The sequence below is a fragment of the Gopherus flavomarginatus genome, chromosome 5, assembly GCF_025201925.1.
Source record: "Gopherus flavomarginatus isolate rGopFla2 chromosome 5, rGopFla2.mat.asm, whole genome shotgun sequence".
Taxonomy (NCBI): Eukaryota; Metazoa; Chordata; order Testudines; family Testudinidae; genus Gopherus; species Gopherus flavomarginatus.
In genome coordinates, this window is record NC_066621.1 from 92,757,059 (window position 1) to 92,773,078 (window position 16,020).

Below are 16,020 nucleotides of genomic sequence, written 5' to 3' on the forward strand. Positions count from 1 at the left end.
TTCAGATGAAACTGTTAAAGTTTGGCAGTTATAACAACTGAAAACAAAAATGTTATAATGGGAAGTGCCTGGCAACATTAATAATAGGTAGTGGTACCAGCCCTGCCTGTAATAATGAACTGCCCTGAAACCACAGATCCAAACACCCCTGAAATGTATGAAATATAAATTTGTGACTCAAGACATTCTCTCTGGCAAAGCATTTTTTTAATCCTATAGGGAGAGTAGCGAGTGGAATCTGTGATAATGACTAACACCATGCACGACACCTGAGGAACATGCCAGGTGCATTGGTCCAGAAGGATAGGGATATACTAATCTGGTTTCTATAGTAATTTGGCTCACTCCGTTTACTCCGTTCACTCTGTTTCATAAAGGTGGATAGATCTTAGACCTGGTCTGCAGTGCGATTTTAGACATTGGTATAAATTGTGTCTATACTAGAGGGTTTGCTCTGGTGCAGCTACACCAGTGGCAAAAATCCCAGCATAGTCCAGACCTTAAACTTCTTTACCAAAACCCAGTATCAGAGGGGTAACCGTGTTAGTCTGGATCTGTAAAAGCAGCAAAGAATCCTGTGGCACCTTATAGACTAACAGACGTTTTGGAGCATGAGCTTTCGTGGGTGAATACCCACTTCGTCAGATGCATGTAGTGGAAATGTCCAGGGGCAGGTATATATATGCAGGCAAGCTAGAGATAATGAGGTTAGTTCAATCAGGGAGGATGAGGCCCTGTTCTAGCAGTTGAGGTGTGAAAATCAAGGGAGGAGAAACTGGTTTTGTAGTTGGCAAACCATTCACAGTCTTTGTTTAATCCTGAGCTGATGGTGTCAAATTTGCAGATGAACTGAAGCTCAGCAGTTTCTCTTTACCAAAACCCAAATACCCTTATTTTAGATTTCATTACAAACTCCTAACACCCAAAAATTCACAACATTTTGGGTTAAGCTGGGCTGTTTTGGTAAACTGGCTGGTTCCCCAAGGCTGCTGGGGAGATTTCGGTTGAAAAACAGGTGAAACATGACAGTTTCAGATGTGCTTTGCTTTGAATTTTTGGGGTTCCTCAAAATGAAACTCTAGTGTAGCTAAAGCCCTGGCCATTTTTCCTTTAAACTTCCTACCATTGCCAAGAGGGCCCAACAATGGTGCAAGCTGTAGATCTGGGTCAGCTCTGCTAGCATTTTAACCACTGTGGTGTTTAGTCCTACGCTGTGCAGAATTAGACAAATGAACCAAAGTGGCCACATTCCACACATCTCTACTTAGACAGTAACATTCAGTTGCAAAATTCGGTTGGCAGAGACCTCCCTCAGAGCTTTTGCTAGCAAGAATACCTTGCCCTCCTGTAGCATGTTTTACTTGATGATCTCAAAGCACTTTATGGACCATAGGTGCCGACTTTTCATTGTGCTAGAGGTGCTCAACCTCTGGCTCTGTCCCAAGTCCTGCCCCACTCCACTCCTTCCCTCAATGCCACACCCCCACCCTGCTCCACCCCTGCACCGCCTCATCCCCTCCCCCAAGCGCACCGCATTCTCATTCCTCCCCTCCCCCCAAGCCTCCCGCATGCCCCGAAACAGCACAGGGAGGGAGGCGCTGATCGGGGGGCTGCCAGTGGGTGCTCAGCAGCCACCATTTTTCTCCCATGGGTGCTTCAGCCCCAGAGCACCCACAGAGTCGGTGCCTATAGACAATAATGTAGAAGCTCAACCACCCTGTGAGCCATGGGTGCTGCTGCACCCCCTGGCTTAAAGTGGTTGTCATTATAAACAGGGTTTACAGTTTGCTTCAATGGCTCTCAGCACCCCCACTATAAAAATAGTTCCAGCACCTCTGCTGTGAGGTGTGTAATTTTATAGATGAGTAAAACAGAAGCAAAGAGGTTATGTTTCCCCAAGTTCACATAGTCACTAGCAGAGCTGAGAATAAAACTCAGCCACAATAGGCTAACCATTAAACAACACTGCTACTGGAAAAGATTCCCTACATGAGAAGTTGGAAAGAAAAGTACTTCTTCAAGAATGGCACATTCTTCCAAGCATTTAAAATGTATTGTAAAGGTTGTTGTGTAGGGCAGCACCAGTTTGATATCAAGGGAGAGGGAGGAAGGGCTGTATAAACCACAGTCTCTTTTGGTCTCCTCGAGAACAGCCTGTACCTGAAAAGGCCTCACTGGAGACCTATTCCCAAGAGAGCCAGGGTGATGAAATGTTTGATACCATAAACAAACATTGCCAGCCACAGATATACAAGTCTATTTAGGAATAACAACTTTTTAAAAACAATCCTTCCCTGACCAACTTAGGAAGAAAGTTTTAAAAAGATGTTTTATTAACAGCTTCAAGATTTACATTATAAACTAATATCCACAGTCATCTCTAATACTGTGGAGAAAGGAGATGGTTCTCAATGAAGCAAAATGAGTATAAGAATACATGTTACTAAATATTTGTAAGGGACACTCCCTTGAGAGAGAGAGTTAGAAAAGTAACAGTCAGAATGACCTCTTCTCACTCACCATAGTTATTTCCTGCACTTTCCTGTCAAATCTGCTCACTTTGCTGAGACAAACAAGTGTCCAGTATGTTAGCCCCATAGAACCAACTCCACTATGTCTTGTGCATCAGCAAAAACAGCAGCAGCAGCTAAATTATGTTTGCAGAATCTTTATTGCTAATGTCACAAGAAGGAGCCCAGCTAGGTTTTCAGAACACGGGTTGAGTTTGTGGAACTGCCAGTTTAAAAAAAAAAAAAAAAAAAAAAAGGAGCAAGTTTTACTATGGAATATTTGAGGTAGTCTGAGTAAATCTGTCATTTTTACAGAGACGCTTCTATTACTATAACTGGAGAGATCAAGGAGCGAAAGAACCAGGGACAATAAACTCCCCTTCCACTCAGTCCAAGAGCTGGTCTCTCCAGAACAGGGATAGGGCATGTTGGATGGGCAGCATGTGGGAAGCTACTCTCAGTGCTGTACCTGTTCAGTGGATAAATAGAGGACTCCAGTCTCCAGGGCTGTCAAGCCAGCACTGAAGTCACACAACCATTTTTATAAGAAGCTTTAAAAAAAGAAAGAAAAACAAGGCACATTCATTTCAAGCTGCATTAGAAACACAGAAAGAAATCAATGATGGACAAATAGAAAAAGACAAAACTGGACCAGGAAATACCTTTGCGCAATAATTTTACTACTCAAATAGTCGGTGAGTAGATGTTTTGAAATACACTATGTTCTCTACTGACAGCAGCTATCTGTGAGGAACACATGATTAGGAGTTTCTGCTTAGAGCCATGAGGCTCTACCAGAATATAGTGTTTAAATCAAAACTAACATACACAGGTGGTCCATGGTCCTTCCAGGTTTTTTCTGCATGTAGAATCAATTTTTCATCCTGTTTCGGGTGGAACCCAAATGTTGAAATACCGGAATTTCTCATGAGATGGAAATCCTGTTTGTTGAACAGTGCTCGTTCCTTCCCCTTACCCAGAGTACAGGTGGCACCGGGACAACATAGGAACGGGGAGCTCTGGAGCCCCTTTCATCCTCCTGTGCTTGCAGCTGGAAATGGTTGGAGTGGGGAAAGGAAGAGCGCTGAAGCTTCTGCCACTAGAGGGAGTGAGCTCAACACAGCTAGGGAGCGGAGGGGCAGCTTGAGAGCCCCATCATGGGTTGAACAGGAGGTGGGGCTGTCTCCTCCAGCTGAGCAGCCAGTCTTCATTGTCTGTGCCCGGTGCCTGCCAACAGGGCACACAGCAATGCAAGCCTCCAGTTTAGGGGAACTGATGTTGATGACTAGAGTAAGAGGCTGTTCCTGGTTCCTATTCCCAGCTCTCTACTGATTCACTCCGATCAGGGCATGTCCTGTATCATCTCTGTGCCTCATTTTGCCCATCGGTTAAGATGGGTATTAAACATTCCAGTGCCCGGTAGGAGTTTATATTTAATAATATGAGGCTTAATTATCTAACAGGCCAGATCGTACAATCCTTATTTATGTATTCAGCAAGCAATCAGTGGGACTTTTGGAATAAGGAAGGGTTGCAGGATCAGCTCCACTGTTTGGGCTTTCAGATCTTCAGTTGAAAGGTGCCCTCACAGGGATCAGTTCAAAGATTTCCATGCCATTAGCTTTGCTGCCTGACTCCTAATCCACTGGATAAGAGGCAGTTAAAGGTCACTGTCAATCATCATATTTATAAAATAGAGTCCTTACTTGTATTTTTGATAACCTTGGATTATTAAAGCTAAAAAAATTTAATCTAGTTTATTTTCTACTTTTATGAAGCAGGGTAATCAATTTTTGTACTTTATTGTGAGTGGACACTGTGTTTCTTTTTGTTTTAGTCAGCTTCACTTCTTGTTTCTCAGCCACTAGCACAAAGCTATTGGACTTGGAGTTCCAACTCTGTAGGGGGAGGAGTTTAAATCCCTGCTCCCCTTGCAAAAACAACCTATCCTCACTGAAATTGCAAAAGTAAAACCTTTATATTCAGTTTGAGAAGTTGGATTTGATGTTTAAACTATTTGACTGTGTACCTTTTGGAGCCATACCCCTAGCTCAACCTTTATCTTCCTCCCATTGGCTGTGGAGAGGTGACAGAATAAGAGTCTAACAGACCCTGTTCATTTCTCTCTCCCTGTTCTCATGTCCTGCAGCATGTCTGCTCCAGGCCGAGCTGGTGAATTATGAGCGAGTCAAGGAGTATTGTCTCAAAGTGCTTAAGAAGGAAGGCGAGAACTTCAAGGCACTCTATCGATCAGGCGTAGCTTTCTACCACCTTGGTGACTTCAACAAGGCACTGGACTATTTGAAAGAAGCAAGGTCCCGACAGCCAACAGGTACTGGTAGCCACAAGATTTTCACACTCACAGCCTTTGCTCTTCCTTTCATTGAGCCAAATCCATCTCTGGTTCAGCTGCATCAGTTTTACCAGGGATGAACATGGCCTACTATGTCTAGTTATATTTCCTTTCAAGAATTCATTGATAGCACAGCAGCTTTGCAGTGACATTGCCTGAAAGGTATTAGCTTTTGACCACTGCTGAGGCTGCAGCAGAGCCTGGAAGATGGTATTGTGAGAACCTCTTTTATGGGGCGGGGGAAGAAGAAGAGAAGCATGTGGAGATGTCTATCTCCCCACTGCTCCCCTCCCCTAGTCCCAGGGATTCCTGCATCTCTGAAAGTGACCATCTGGAGGACACACCTGCATCTTCTCCATAGGGAAATTAGGAGGCCATTGGTCGTTGCTAACATCCACACCTTCCATCATCTCAGTGGAGGCAGGTCTCTGTGCCCCACCAGACAGGCACCCTCATCTCCCCCACTCACCAGTCCACGTTCTTTAACTTTTACCATGGAATCAGTTAGGTCCCTGTTTAGGAACCCACCACCTATTTGCCCAGTAACAACAAAAACGTTTTTATTTTCTGCCAGCACGATGGTTGCATGATTAAACTGGCCTATAAGGTTTCTTGGCCCTTGTAGTAACGTACTCCAAACAAAAGTACGGGCTGTTGAGCACATGCCCAGGGCTGTTCGCTTCAGTAACACAGGGCAGCTTTGTCTTTCTGGCTCTATTATTCATGACTTACTGGTGCCAGCTTTGACAGCCCTTTGACACAGATATTTGAAGAGTTTGTCACGTCTCTACATAGGCATGGAGATTAAACACACCAAAGTATTTTTTTAAAAACAGTTCTGAGAAAATAAGGGAAAAGTTATAAGGATCGAAGGAAAACTTAAATGGAAATGGAAATAGATGCCATACACAAACATAAGCCAAGAGTGATTTCTCCAGCTTGTGTGGGGAAAGGGAGTTGGACTGGGCCCTGAGGCCTGGTAGAATGCTGCAGCTAGTGCTCTCTGAGCAGAAGAGGGAGCAGGGAGGCTGGCTAACACATCTGCCAGTGCTTGATGCCCCAGAGGAGTTGTGTCCAGCTGGAGTGAGGACATGGTCACTGCAGGAAAATGCAAGCATGAGTGTACAGTTGTAAAAATGAATAGGTGTAGTGAGTGCTGGAATCTTTCATGAGGCATTCTGCTTCCATCTGCCATGGTATGGACAGAGTGCCTCAAGCCTTTGGCCAGTACAGCTGTGCATGTTTCCCTTGCTCAGTTAATGTGCTTAAAGGCACAGTTTAGCCCATGTAATGTACAGTTTTCACCTCCTGCTTTCAGTTCCAGCCAGAGCCAGGAAACGCAGAGACTCATAAAAAAAAAAGGGAGGGGGCAGGCTGGGGGTCAAATAAAAAGCTATCCTGTTCTTTTTTAGGTTCAGCATAGTTTCAAATTTCAAAGTTTCCGTCCTTATATTATCTGAATTGGCTTCTCCCTAGTTTTACTGCATGCTTTTCTGCTGTTTATTCCCTGCAATATTACATGGTCTGGTTGCTCTCATCTCTTTATAAGATAAATACCTAAGTCTTCAACAGCAATGACCTCAGGCACCACAACAGGCTACAATGATACTTAGGTGATGGCCCAGTCTGCCCTTAATTCAGGGGAAGGATAGCTCTGGACCTGCACTCTACAGCCCAGATCCCTCTCTAGTATTAAGTATCAGAGGGTAGCCGTGTTAGTCTGGATCTGTAAAAGCAGCAAAGAATCCTGTGGCACCTTATAGACTAACAGACGTTTTGGAGCATGAGCTTTCGTGGGTGAATACCCACTTCCTCAGATGCATGTCCCAGGGCATCTGACATGCATCTGAGGAAGTGGGTATTCACCCACGAAAGCTCATGCTCCAAAACGTCTGTTAGTCTATAAGGTGCCACAGGATTCTTTGCTGCTTCTCTAGTATTATTTACCATTACTATGACATTTCAGGCCCTTATTCTGTTTTATTTATGGCTATTTATTGAAAGTTGGGGGATACAGTAGGGGAAAGGTAAGTAATCCAGAGCATTCATAGAAAGGAAGGAGGATGGGGTTGTTGAACCACAGTAATGGGAGTCAGATGACTTCAGTGCCAATCCTGACTTTGCCACAGTCTCACTATATGATCTTGGATAAGTCACTTAATATCTCTTGTCCGAGTTCCCCCTCTGTGAAATGGAGATGGCACTCTTCCCTATGTCTGAAGGGTCAGTTCATTAGTAGTGGGAAAGCACTTTGAGTATTAGTATGATCTTGTTCTGTGCAATGTCTCTGTCTAATAAGAGTGGTTTAGAGATCAATCACTGGAAAACTACTCTGCCTGACAGGGAATTTTTAAATGGCACTCAGAATTCACTCAGAGGGCTTCCCTGTTCTAAAGGCTTGTCAGTACAGCAAATCCCTTAAGGCTGTTTGTTCCCCATCAAAGGTTAGCAGAGCTGGGATTGGCCTTTCCTCTACCCTCCCACCTCAATCACAAGCAGAGCTGAAAAGAATAAAATAGAATTGTGTAACTCCCCTCATTAGAGGAGACAATTTGGAAAGGGAAAGGGGAGGCTACTTTAATTATGTAAAACTTATCTGCAGCTTTTCATAACTCTGTGATCAAAAGTTGGAAGGGAGCTCAGGAGGTCATTTAGTCCAATCCCCTGCTCAAAGGAGGACCAAATTTACCCCACTTCCCTAAATGGCCCCCTCAAGGATTGAACTCACAACCCTGGGTTTAGCAGGCCAATACTCAAACCACTGAGCTATCCACATAGCAGAGTTCAAAGTGGTTTGAACTTTGAAGCAGCCAAATATCAGTTTTACTTACAAGCCTCTTTGTTTTCAGAGGAACCTTGGCCTTACCATACATGTTGTTCCACCTCACCCTGTCCATCACTCTTACTAGTCACGGCATATAGAAATTGGGAGCAAAGAAGGAACTTGAGTTGACCTTCTGGTAACATCAAATGCCAGCAGTTAGGCTACATGGGCCCAGCCCCTTCTATTTGTTTCGTAGCAGGGAAATACAAAAGACGGGGAATAAAACCCAGTTTTCCAGCAGAGTAGAGTAGCGCTTTAGCCACAGAGTCTGCCTTCTGTGTCCTTCTATCTCTGTGATCTACAAGGACTGGGAATCAAAACAGATCACAGTCATGATACCAGAGAGTATTAACCACTAGGCTCTATCTAGTCACTAAACCAAAACCACAAGGAAAGCAATAGACTTTCCCTTAGAAGGTAGCTTTATAGACTAGCATGAGCACAGTCCTGAGAATCAAGAAGCCTGGGTTTTATACCCATCTCTCCTAATGACTTGTTGTAAGACTTTGGCCAAGGCACTTGAGTTCTCTCTGCCTCAGGCTTTGCCACTGTAAAGTCATCATTCGCTCTCTCACAGAGGCTTAATTGATTAGTGTTTATGCAATGCATTGAAATGTTCCAAAACAAGGAGGTAAAATGTGCAGAGAATTAGTTAGTTAGTACAGAGGTGGCCAACCTGAGCCTGAGAAGGAGCCAGAATTTACTGATGTACATTGCCAAAGAGCCACATTAATACTTCAGCAACCCCCCGCCCACCAGGCCCTGCTGATCAGCATTTCCCCCTCCCCTCTGATCAGCTGTATTGGGGCCTGCAGGAGGCTCAGAGGGAAAGGAGCAAGGGCATAGCAGGCTCAGGAGAGGGGGCAGGAAGGGGTAGAGGTGGGGCAGGGCCTGTGGCAGAGCCAGGGGTTGAGCAGTGAGCACCCTCCCCAGCACACTGGAGAGTTGGCACCTGTAGCTCCATCCCCAGAGTCAGTACCTATACAAGGAGACTCATATTAATTTCTGAAGAGCCACATGAGACTCCAGAACCACAGGCTGGCCACTCCTGAATTAGTAACAAAGGAAAGGCAGCGAGAGAAAGGGTTCCATTTGCTCTGTAACCAACTGCTGTGTATATTTTTCTGACAAAAGTGTGAGCTTGAGAGAAGATGTCATGACTTGCCTGGGAGATTTCTAGGTAACCTGCAGTAAGAATGTCTCCTGCTACATCCTGTTCTGCCCCTGGCTCCTGGGATATAGGAGAAAGCATTTGAGAAATTTTCCATGTGGGTGAATTTGTGCCATGGGTCAGTGGCTCCCTTACCCATGAGGCTGGAGGGAGATGTGGCCTCTGATTGCCCAATCATGCATTGAACTCTGCCTCTTCCCCTCTGTCAGGCATCCAGCTGGTCCTTCGAGCCCGGGTGGTGTGATTTCCTAGCATGCTTACTCAATTATCACTTATCACCTTCAGGGGGCAGACATTCAAGATGCAAGATGTGTGCAATAGGGAAGCTCATACAGGCTGTAACCCATCAGCTCCTGGAGCAGCAGAGGATATGGATATTTGAATGAGGGTGCAGAGGACAGAGAGGGTGTTTGAGCTGATATTATCCTCCCCCCTCTATTTGGGGTCACATACCTTGCACATTCACTGCTTTTCTTTTTTAGAAAGGTGGGTCAAAGCTGCAAAATTCAGATCCAGGTCCTCATCTGAATTTCCCAGTGTCTGAGGCTTTTAGATTCCAGGGTTTTAGTTCAGGACCAGCTCTAAATTTCTTAAAGGGTCACTCAGCAAGTGTGAAATATTCTGAATTAGCAGCCCAGGACATGGAAGTGCTTTATCCACAGAACAGATATAACATAGACAGCTTCCTCATGCTGCCCTCTGAATGTACCTTAGACCTGACCTGGAAGGGCCACTGTATAAGGTGAGGAAATAGTTTAGTCTCCATGACCACTGAATCCTTGGCCTCCACACCAGATCAGACAAACTGCTAGACTTGCAGCTGAAGATGACTCTTGGAAGGGGGAACCAATCCCACCTAGAAGAGCTTGAGAACCTCCCAGTGGGGCTCAGGTGCTGACTCCTACTCACCGGGAACTCCTTGGGGTATCTGGATGTGTCTTGTTTATCTCAATAGGCCTAGCTTCCCCTTCTTGTTTTTACAGGAAACCTGCCACCATAATGTTCTCAGTGCACACAACAAACTCACCCACCAGTGTTGGACATGTTACCTGTTCCTCTTTTCTCCCTTTGCAGGTTCCCTCTCCAGCTGATATAGTAGAGCAGTCTGGGCAATTCATGAGGAGAGGAGGTTGCACATGGAATCTTGGGCCTGGCGCACAGAGTAGCCTAATTGACTGATTTCACATGGCCTCAAATTTACTTAAACTGGCCTTGGTTGGCCTTACAAGGGAGACGGGCAGCAAGGAGCCATTTCTGAATGACAATATCAATGAAAATTGTCTCTTTTTGCATTCTTATTTCTCAGCCAACTTTGTCCTTGGTTGCTGTGTAGGTGAAAACATCCTCCCTCTCCTTCCACTAAGCCATTGGTTCCCCAGTGCGGAGGAACATTGGGAGGCATGGCTGGAGCCCAGGCCAGCCCCCATGGGGGGCAAGGAGGAAGCACCACCCAGCTCCGCTTCTGGCCCCAGCGCCTGCTGCTGGCCCTGGGCCCAGAGCTCCACACTGGTTGCTCTGGCTGCCAGCCCCACACCTGCTGGCCTCGGTTCCTGGCCGAGGCTTCATTCGCGGCCCCGCCCCTGCCCCTAGCTGTGGGCCCCAGCCTCAGCCCGCTTACCCCTGTCCACATCCCCTGCTCCCAGCTCTGGGAGGTGGGAGGTGTGGACAGGGAAAAGGGGGCGGGGACACTGCACTAGGCAAAGGCCAGCTGGCTACACGGCTGTAGGGCTTCACTGAGGCAAGTACTTCTAGAGGATTCAAGGAAAGATTAGCTACATATGAACCAGAATATTGTGTGTACTGAAACCATCTAGAGAAGTAATCGCACAGGATAGCAGTCCTCATGCTTCGGAGCAAGCAGATCTTCTCACAGCTGGGGTCAGAGATTAGTAACCACACACATTATACATGCTGTAGCAGTGCACAATTATCCAGGAAATAGGCTTTCAGTTTCTCACCTATACAGCACTGTAGCCTCACACAGCACTCTGCACATGGAGATCAAGACACATTCCTTCCCCCAAGAACTTACTGTCCAAAATAGACATGGCAGCAGAAAGAACAATAGTGCAAGTGTGGGGATTATTGCGGGGGAGAAGGTAGGAAGGATTCCCAGAGTGGGTTTGAAGGAGAAGAGAGGTAACTTGGTCAGCCAAAAGAGAGAGACTTTCTAGGCATAGTGGCAGCCTGGCAGAAAGTGAGCAACCAGGAGCTGAAGATAAACTGAACATGGGAGTTGAAAGTAGTAAGAGAAGAGATGTAGGTGGGCAGGAATGTATAGAGCTGTGTAAATGAAGATGAGCCTGAATATGATGCATTGAGAGACAGGAAGCCAGTAGAAAAAACTTGATCAGAAAGCAAGAGGAGATGATGACTTAACATATTGAATAGAGTGGATTGGGGAGAAGGCAGGTGGGAGAGGAGAAGGTTACAATAGTCAGGGCAAAAGCTCACCAAGGTCTGGACAAAGATTTTAGAGCAGGGATAGTGAGCAAAGAGCAGATTTCTGTTCCATAGAGGTGACAGGGTACTGGCCCAGAGGGCCTTTCTTGGGAGTGGGGAGGGCAGTTCCTACGGCCCAGTAACTTCAGGTGCAGTATTTATAAAAAGGAGACATGACGAACAGCAACAGGAGAGTGTGTAGCTGTTAAGTTTTTTACTGGAAGTTGTAATCATGGTGAGTGCTTGTGTCCTCTTTCCCTGCAGATACCAATGTCATACGGTATATCCAGCTGACCGAGATGAAGCTTAGCAGATGTTCCCAGAGGGAGAAAGAAGCCTTGTAAACAGGAACCTGCTTCAGTGACAAGGGGGACATTTCCTTCCCAGTTCTCATTGGGTGGATTTGTCCATTTACTTCACTCTGTCCCCATCTCTCCATCCTCCCTCGAGCGCTCTTAATTTAATTCCAGTTTTAGAAGAGACTTGGACTCTGGGTTTGGCTGCTTGGCAGCACAGTGGTCATAACCCAGTCCCCTCAGTGGGAGAGCACGGTGGCTGCAGCCTGCCTGATTCCAGGACAGTGGCAGAAGGTTGGAGGAAGAGATGAGAGGCACATTTTCAGCCTTGGACTGAGTGCTTGCTGCAGTTCTGCACTGAAGAAAACATCTGAGGCTATGATTTACCAATCAACAAACTGGACACAAGCATTTCCTACTGGTAGCGATCACTGGAATTCTACAGAGCCAGAAAACTAAGAGAGCTGTTGGCCACTTCAGGAGGGGAAGCAGATTCCCCTTTCACCAGTTCCCTTGTGCCTTCCTCTCCAGCTCTGTATTTTGAGGCCCTGTAGGAGTTCACGTACTCCAGAACCAATGCCAATTAAACCCAGTCTAAACATCTTTTTAATAAAAGCACAGAGCATCCTGTGATACTCCTAAACAGCAGTCCCAATGCTGGGAGAGTGAGTTCTGGGAGTGCTGTGGAACTCTGAAGGGTATGAGGTGCACTGCATAGGACAGGGATTGCACTGTGGAATAATTATCTGTCAGTAAAAATTGTGAATGGTCAACAATTCCACACATTACTTTTAGAAGGGGTTCCTGGGTTCCTAATCTCCAGAGAGGCAGCATGGTCTAGAGAAATAAGCATGGGGCTGGCAACCAGGAACACCAAAATTCTTATGAGCTCTGCCAATGCCTTGCTGTGTGGGCTTGGGCAAGTCACTTTTCCTCTCTGTGCCTCATTTTCCCCATCTGTACAATGGGGACAATAGCACTTCCCTACCTCACAGGGGTGTTGTGAGGATTTATTAGTTAATGTTGTAAGTAAAATTACAGTAATGTACAGTGCTAAGTATTATTAGTACACTGGATTGAGGTTGCAATCTGTCTGGCTTGTGTTAGTGCTTCCTGTGTTCTTTCCTTTTAGGAAAATTAATGCTGGTGAAAGGTGCAGGTTTGACCACCCTGGAGCCTGAAGACCTGTTTCTTCACTGAACAGGTACCATCAGTCCAAACTTCCCCAAATTCCCCCTCAGATCACCTCTGGGGGTCAGCAGGGAGTTCAGTCTCCATGGCCCATCAGCTCTTAGTCTTTTTGCTGAAACTGCCAACAAGGGAATCCTTTAGTGATGTGAACACACATCCACTGGGAAACAACTCTTCTCCCCTCCCTACAAGTGATTCCAGATGGTGCACTGAGCACCCCTCATACAGTCAGGGCTTTCACTCAGCGTGTGAACTGGCTGTTGTCCTCCAGCTGTCAGTATGGAAATGAGCCGTGTACAGCACAACTGATGGGTTTGATGAGGAAAATGGGCTCCAGTATCCCACACCCCATCAAGGGATACATTGCATCTTCTGGGCAAAGGGCTTGGAGGGTCAGGGTAGATAAATATCTAGACCAGCTGAAATGTATCCCTCAGGAAAACGCCCAATAGAACAGCACGATGGTGCCACCTTAAAGTCAGCACGCAGGATGCCCGCCCTACATGCCCACCCCTAAGACTGGCCCTGCCTCCACTCAGCATGGCTGGGATGTAAGGCGGTAAAGAGGCTGGAGCTACTGCCACCATCATCATAAGTCCAGGGTGATGATAGACTAAGGAGAGAAGTTCTTTAGATGACCCTGCACTGAACCTCAGCGAATATAGAGCAATATAAAGAGAGCTAGAAGGCTGGCTGGCTAATGTGCTGGAAGGACGTACAGTGCTTTAGAAGACAAGGTCCCTGCTCCCAGGAGCTTATACTAAATCCTCCACAGGTCTGGGGCTGCTGGGGGGGGGTAAAGGGGACAATGGCACCCACAGACAACCTTCAGGAGGCCCCAAATTATTGTCAGAAAGATCAAAATATGTACCATATCTACAGTGCTCATCCTTTATGTAAACTATGTTAGCAAAATACTGACCCAGTAGCCACATTTTCCTTTCTTAAAATTCTTAACATCCAAGGTTTCCCAGGGGTCTAACCAACCCCTGGACTCCTGGAAGGTTGTCTGTTTTTTAAATAGGGTTGCCAAAATACCCACTTGTCACCCTAATAATGGGACCTGACAACCAGCTCTGACCCTCAGTGAAACCTGTATGATACACCAGTTCACTATGCAAATGCAATATGACTGGGACAGAGATGGCAATCTGTTATTTATCCACTTATTTCACACACTGCCGTGGCTCGACTACAGCTCACTGCCCAGAACTTCAGAGGGCACAGCAATCAGGAACAATCCTGCAGTGTGGATGAACATCCCCTCACTGCCACCTGATAGGGGCTGCAGGAAAGCACAGAAAGGGTGTTTGTGTGAAGTGGGGTGGTGGACTTGCCAGTTTTAATGAGTAAGACACCTACTTTTGGTCCCTTCTGACACACTCAAGCCCTGAACTTGAACTAATGGGGTGGGGTACGTGCATTCACCCCTCCACACACTCTCAGCCCCAACTCTTTTGAGGTGGGCCTATTTGCAGGCAGTATATGAATACTGTAACTCAGTCACATTACCTGGTGGGAGGCAAGGGCCAGACAGAGGGAGATGGAAGCCAAACAGTGGACCAAGCTATTTGGGGGAAGGAGTAGGACCAGAGAATGAGGTCCAAGCTGGTGATGGGGAACAAATGAAGAAGCCAGCCTGTGGACTTAGAACAAGAGCTAAGCTGGAAGGAGACCAGACCCAGGGTCTAGTCAGATTATTTGCAGCTAAATAAAACCCAGTTTAATTGGCAGGATACACAACAGGGGAAAAGGACAATGAGATTAGAGAGGACTTTCCAGCTGTGGGGGCAGAAGAGACTTCCTCCCTTTGTCACAGAAGCATTTTTAAGTATGTGAGAAAATATTAACACAACAGGCTGCAAAATTTTTCTGAGCACATGAGGACCCTTACAATGGAGGAGAGGGGTCCAGCAGTGGAACAATCCTTCACTTAAAAATAAGAGGTTGCTGCTTTTCAGAAGAGAAAAAGTTGAGGTCTTGGCCACTCATGCTCATAGAAGATCTTGATGACTCTTTTCATTAGTCTGACGGCATTAACCCAAGCGTTTTGACCAAATTCCAAGCAGAGCACTTATATGCTAACCCCGCAGAATTTCCCCACCTGTTCCAGTTGTATACAACGTGCTTCACATCCGCTCCTAAACTGTAGCATAGTGTCACTGTACACTATTAGACAGCTGAGGCATTCCACCCCAGAGGTGGCTGCATTTTGGTGGTGGGTAAAGTGACATACCAAGAGTCTATGTTTTGTTCCACATTTAAGATTTCAGTTCAGTCTGTTGGTTGTTCCCTTTTCTTTGGGCTCAATGCAATCTTTCATGGGAGTGGCTGACCACATGGCCCTTCTGCCTCTACCCTCACTTGCCCCTTTGCAGACACACATACACAGAGGAATGTGGACATGCTTACTGAATTCCTGTGTGTAACTACATACTTAGTGCTGTGATTTGAAGAACTGGGCAGGGCTATTTCCACTGACAGGAGGTGTTGTGGGAGGGCAGCGAGTGGTCCCATGTGGGATGCCTTGGGGGGTGCTCCCTGTCATCAAGAGCCCGTTAATTGTGCCACACTTAATTAGCAAAGCTATTAGTATCACTACAGGCTTAATGTTACGCTACGAGGCTCATATTTGTGTCACTGCAACCAACGTTCGATCTTAGAGAAATGCCTGTTTGGATTCTCGTTCAGTTCCTAGGTTTCTAAATGCTATGGGTTAGGTCAGTTCTGACACATTAGGTTCTGTATGCTTGTCCTTACCTGGGTGATGGTGGTGAAAAGAGAGAGCATATTCCTGTCTGAATGAATCCCTGCAAATCTACAACATAAGCCAGGTGAATTCATAGCAGCTTGATGGGGATATAGTACCATGGTGGGGCCACTCAGGACCCTGCAGAGGCAGTGGGGAAAGACCTCAGAACCAAAACACTTCCAGAACCAGAGGCTCTTGCCACTTGAGCTAAAAGACTATTCTTCAGTTGTTGCAGTAATGGGCCCACCCAGCTGAGTATTTCAGAGTCAATCCAGCTGAAGGCAGTGGTACATACAAACATCAGTTCATTACAGTGATGGTTGTGGGGAGAGGATTCCTTTGGTGGGGAAGCAAGATACAACTGTGTACCAACAAGGAAATTAACTGGTTGGCCTAGTTTGTCTCATCCTCTTGGTTGCCTGCATTCCCTGGCTTAGGGAAAATTTTTGCCCTGCATTGCATGGATGTGCTGGAAGGCAAA

The 16,020-nt window shown here is 46.2% G+C and overlaps 1 protein-coding gene across 1 annotated transcript in view; it reads left to right on the plus strand.

The window, feature by feature from the left end:
• The window catches only part of TTC9 (tetratricopeptide repeat domain 9), a 36,766-nt gene extending 23,236 nt beyond the window's left edge, over positions 1-13,530 (plus strand). The window contains exons 2-3 of the mRNA XM_050953639.1: positions 4,660-4,842; positions 11,565-13,530. Of these exons, the coding sequence (XP_050809596.1) occupies positions 4,660-4,842; positions 11,565-11,644 (263 nt within the window). The 3' untranslated portion in view covers positions 11,645-13,530. The remainder of the gene's footprint in view (positions 1-4,659; positions 4,843-11,564) is intronic.
• The last annotated feature ends 2,490 nt before the right edge of the window (positions 13,531-16,020 follow it).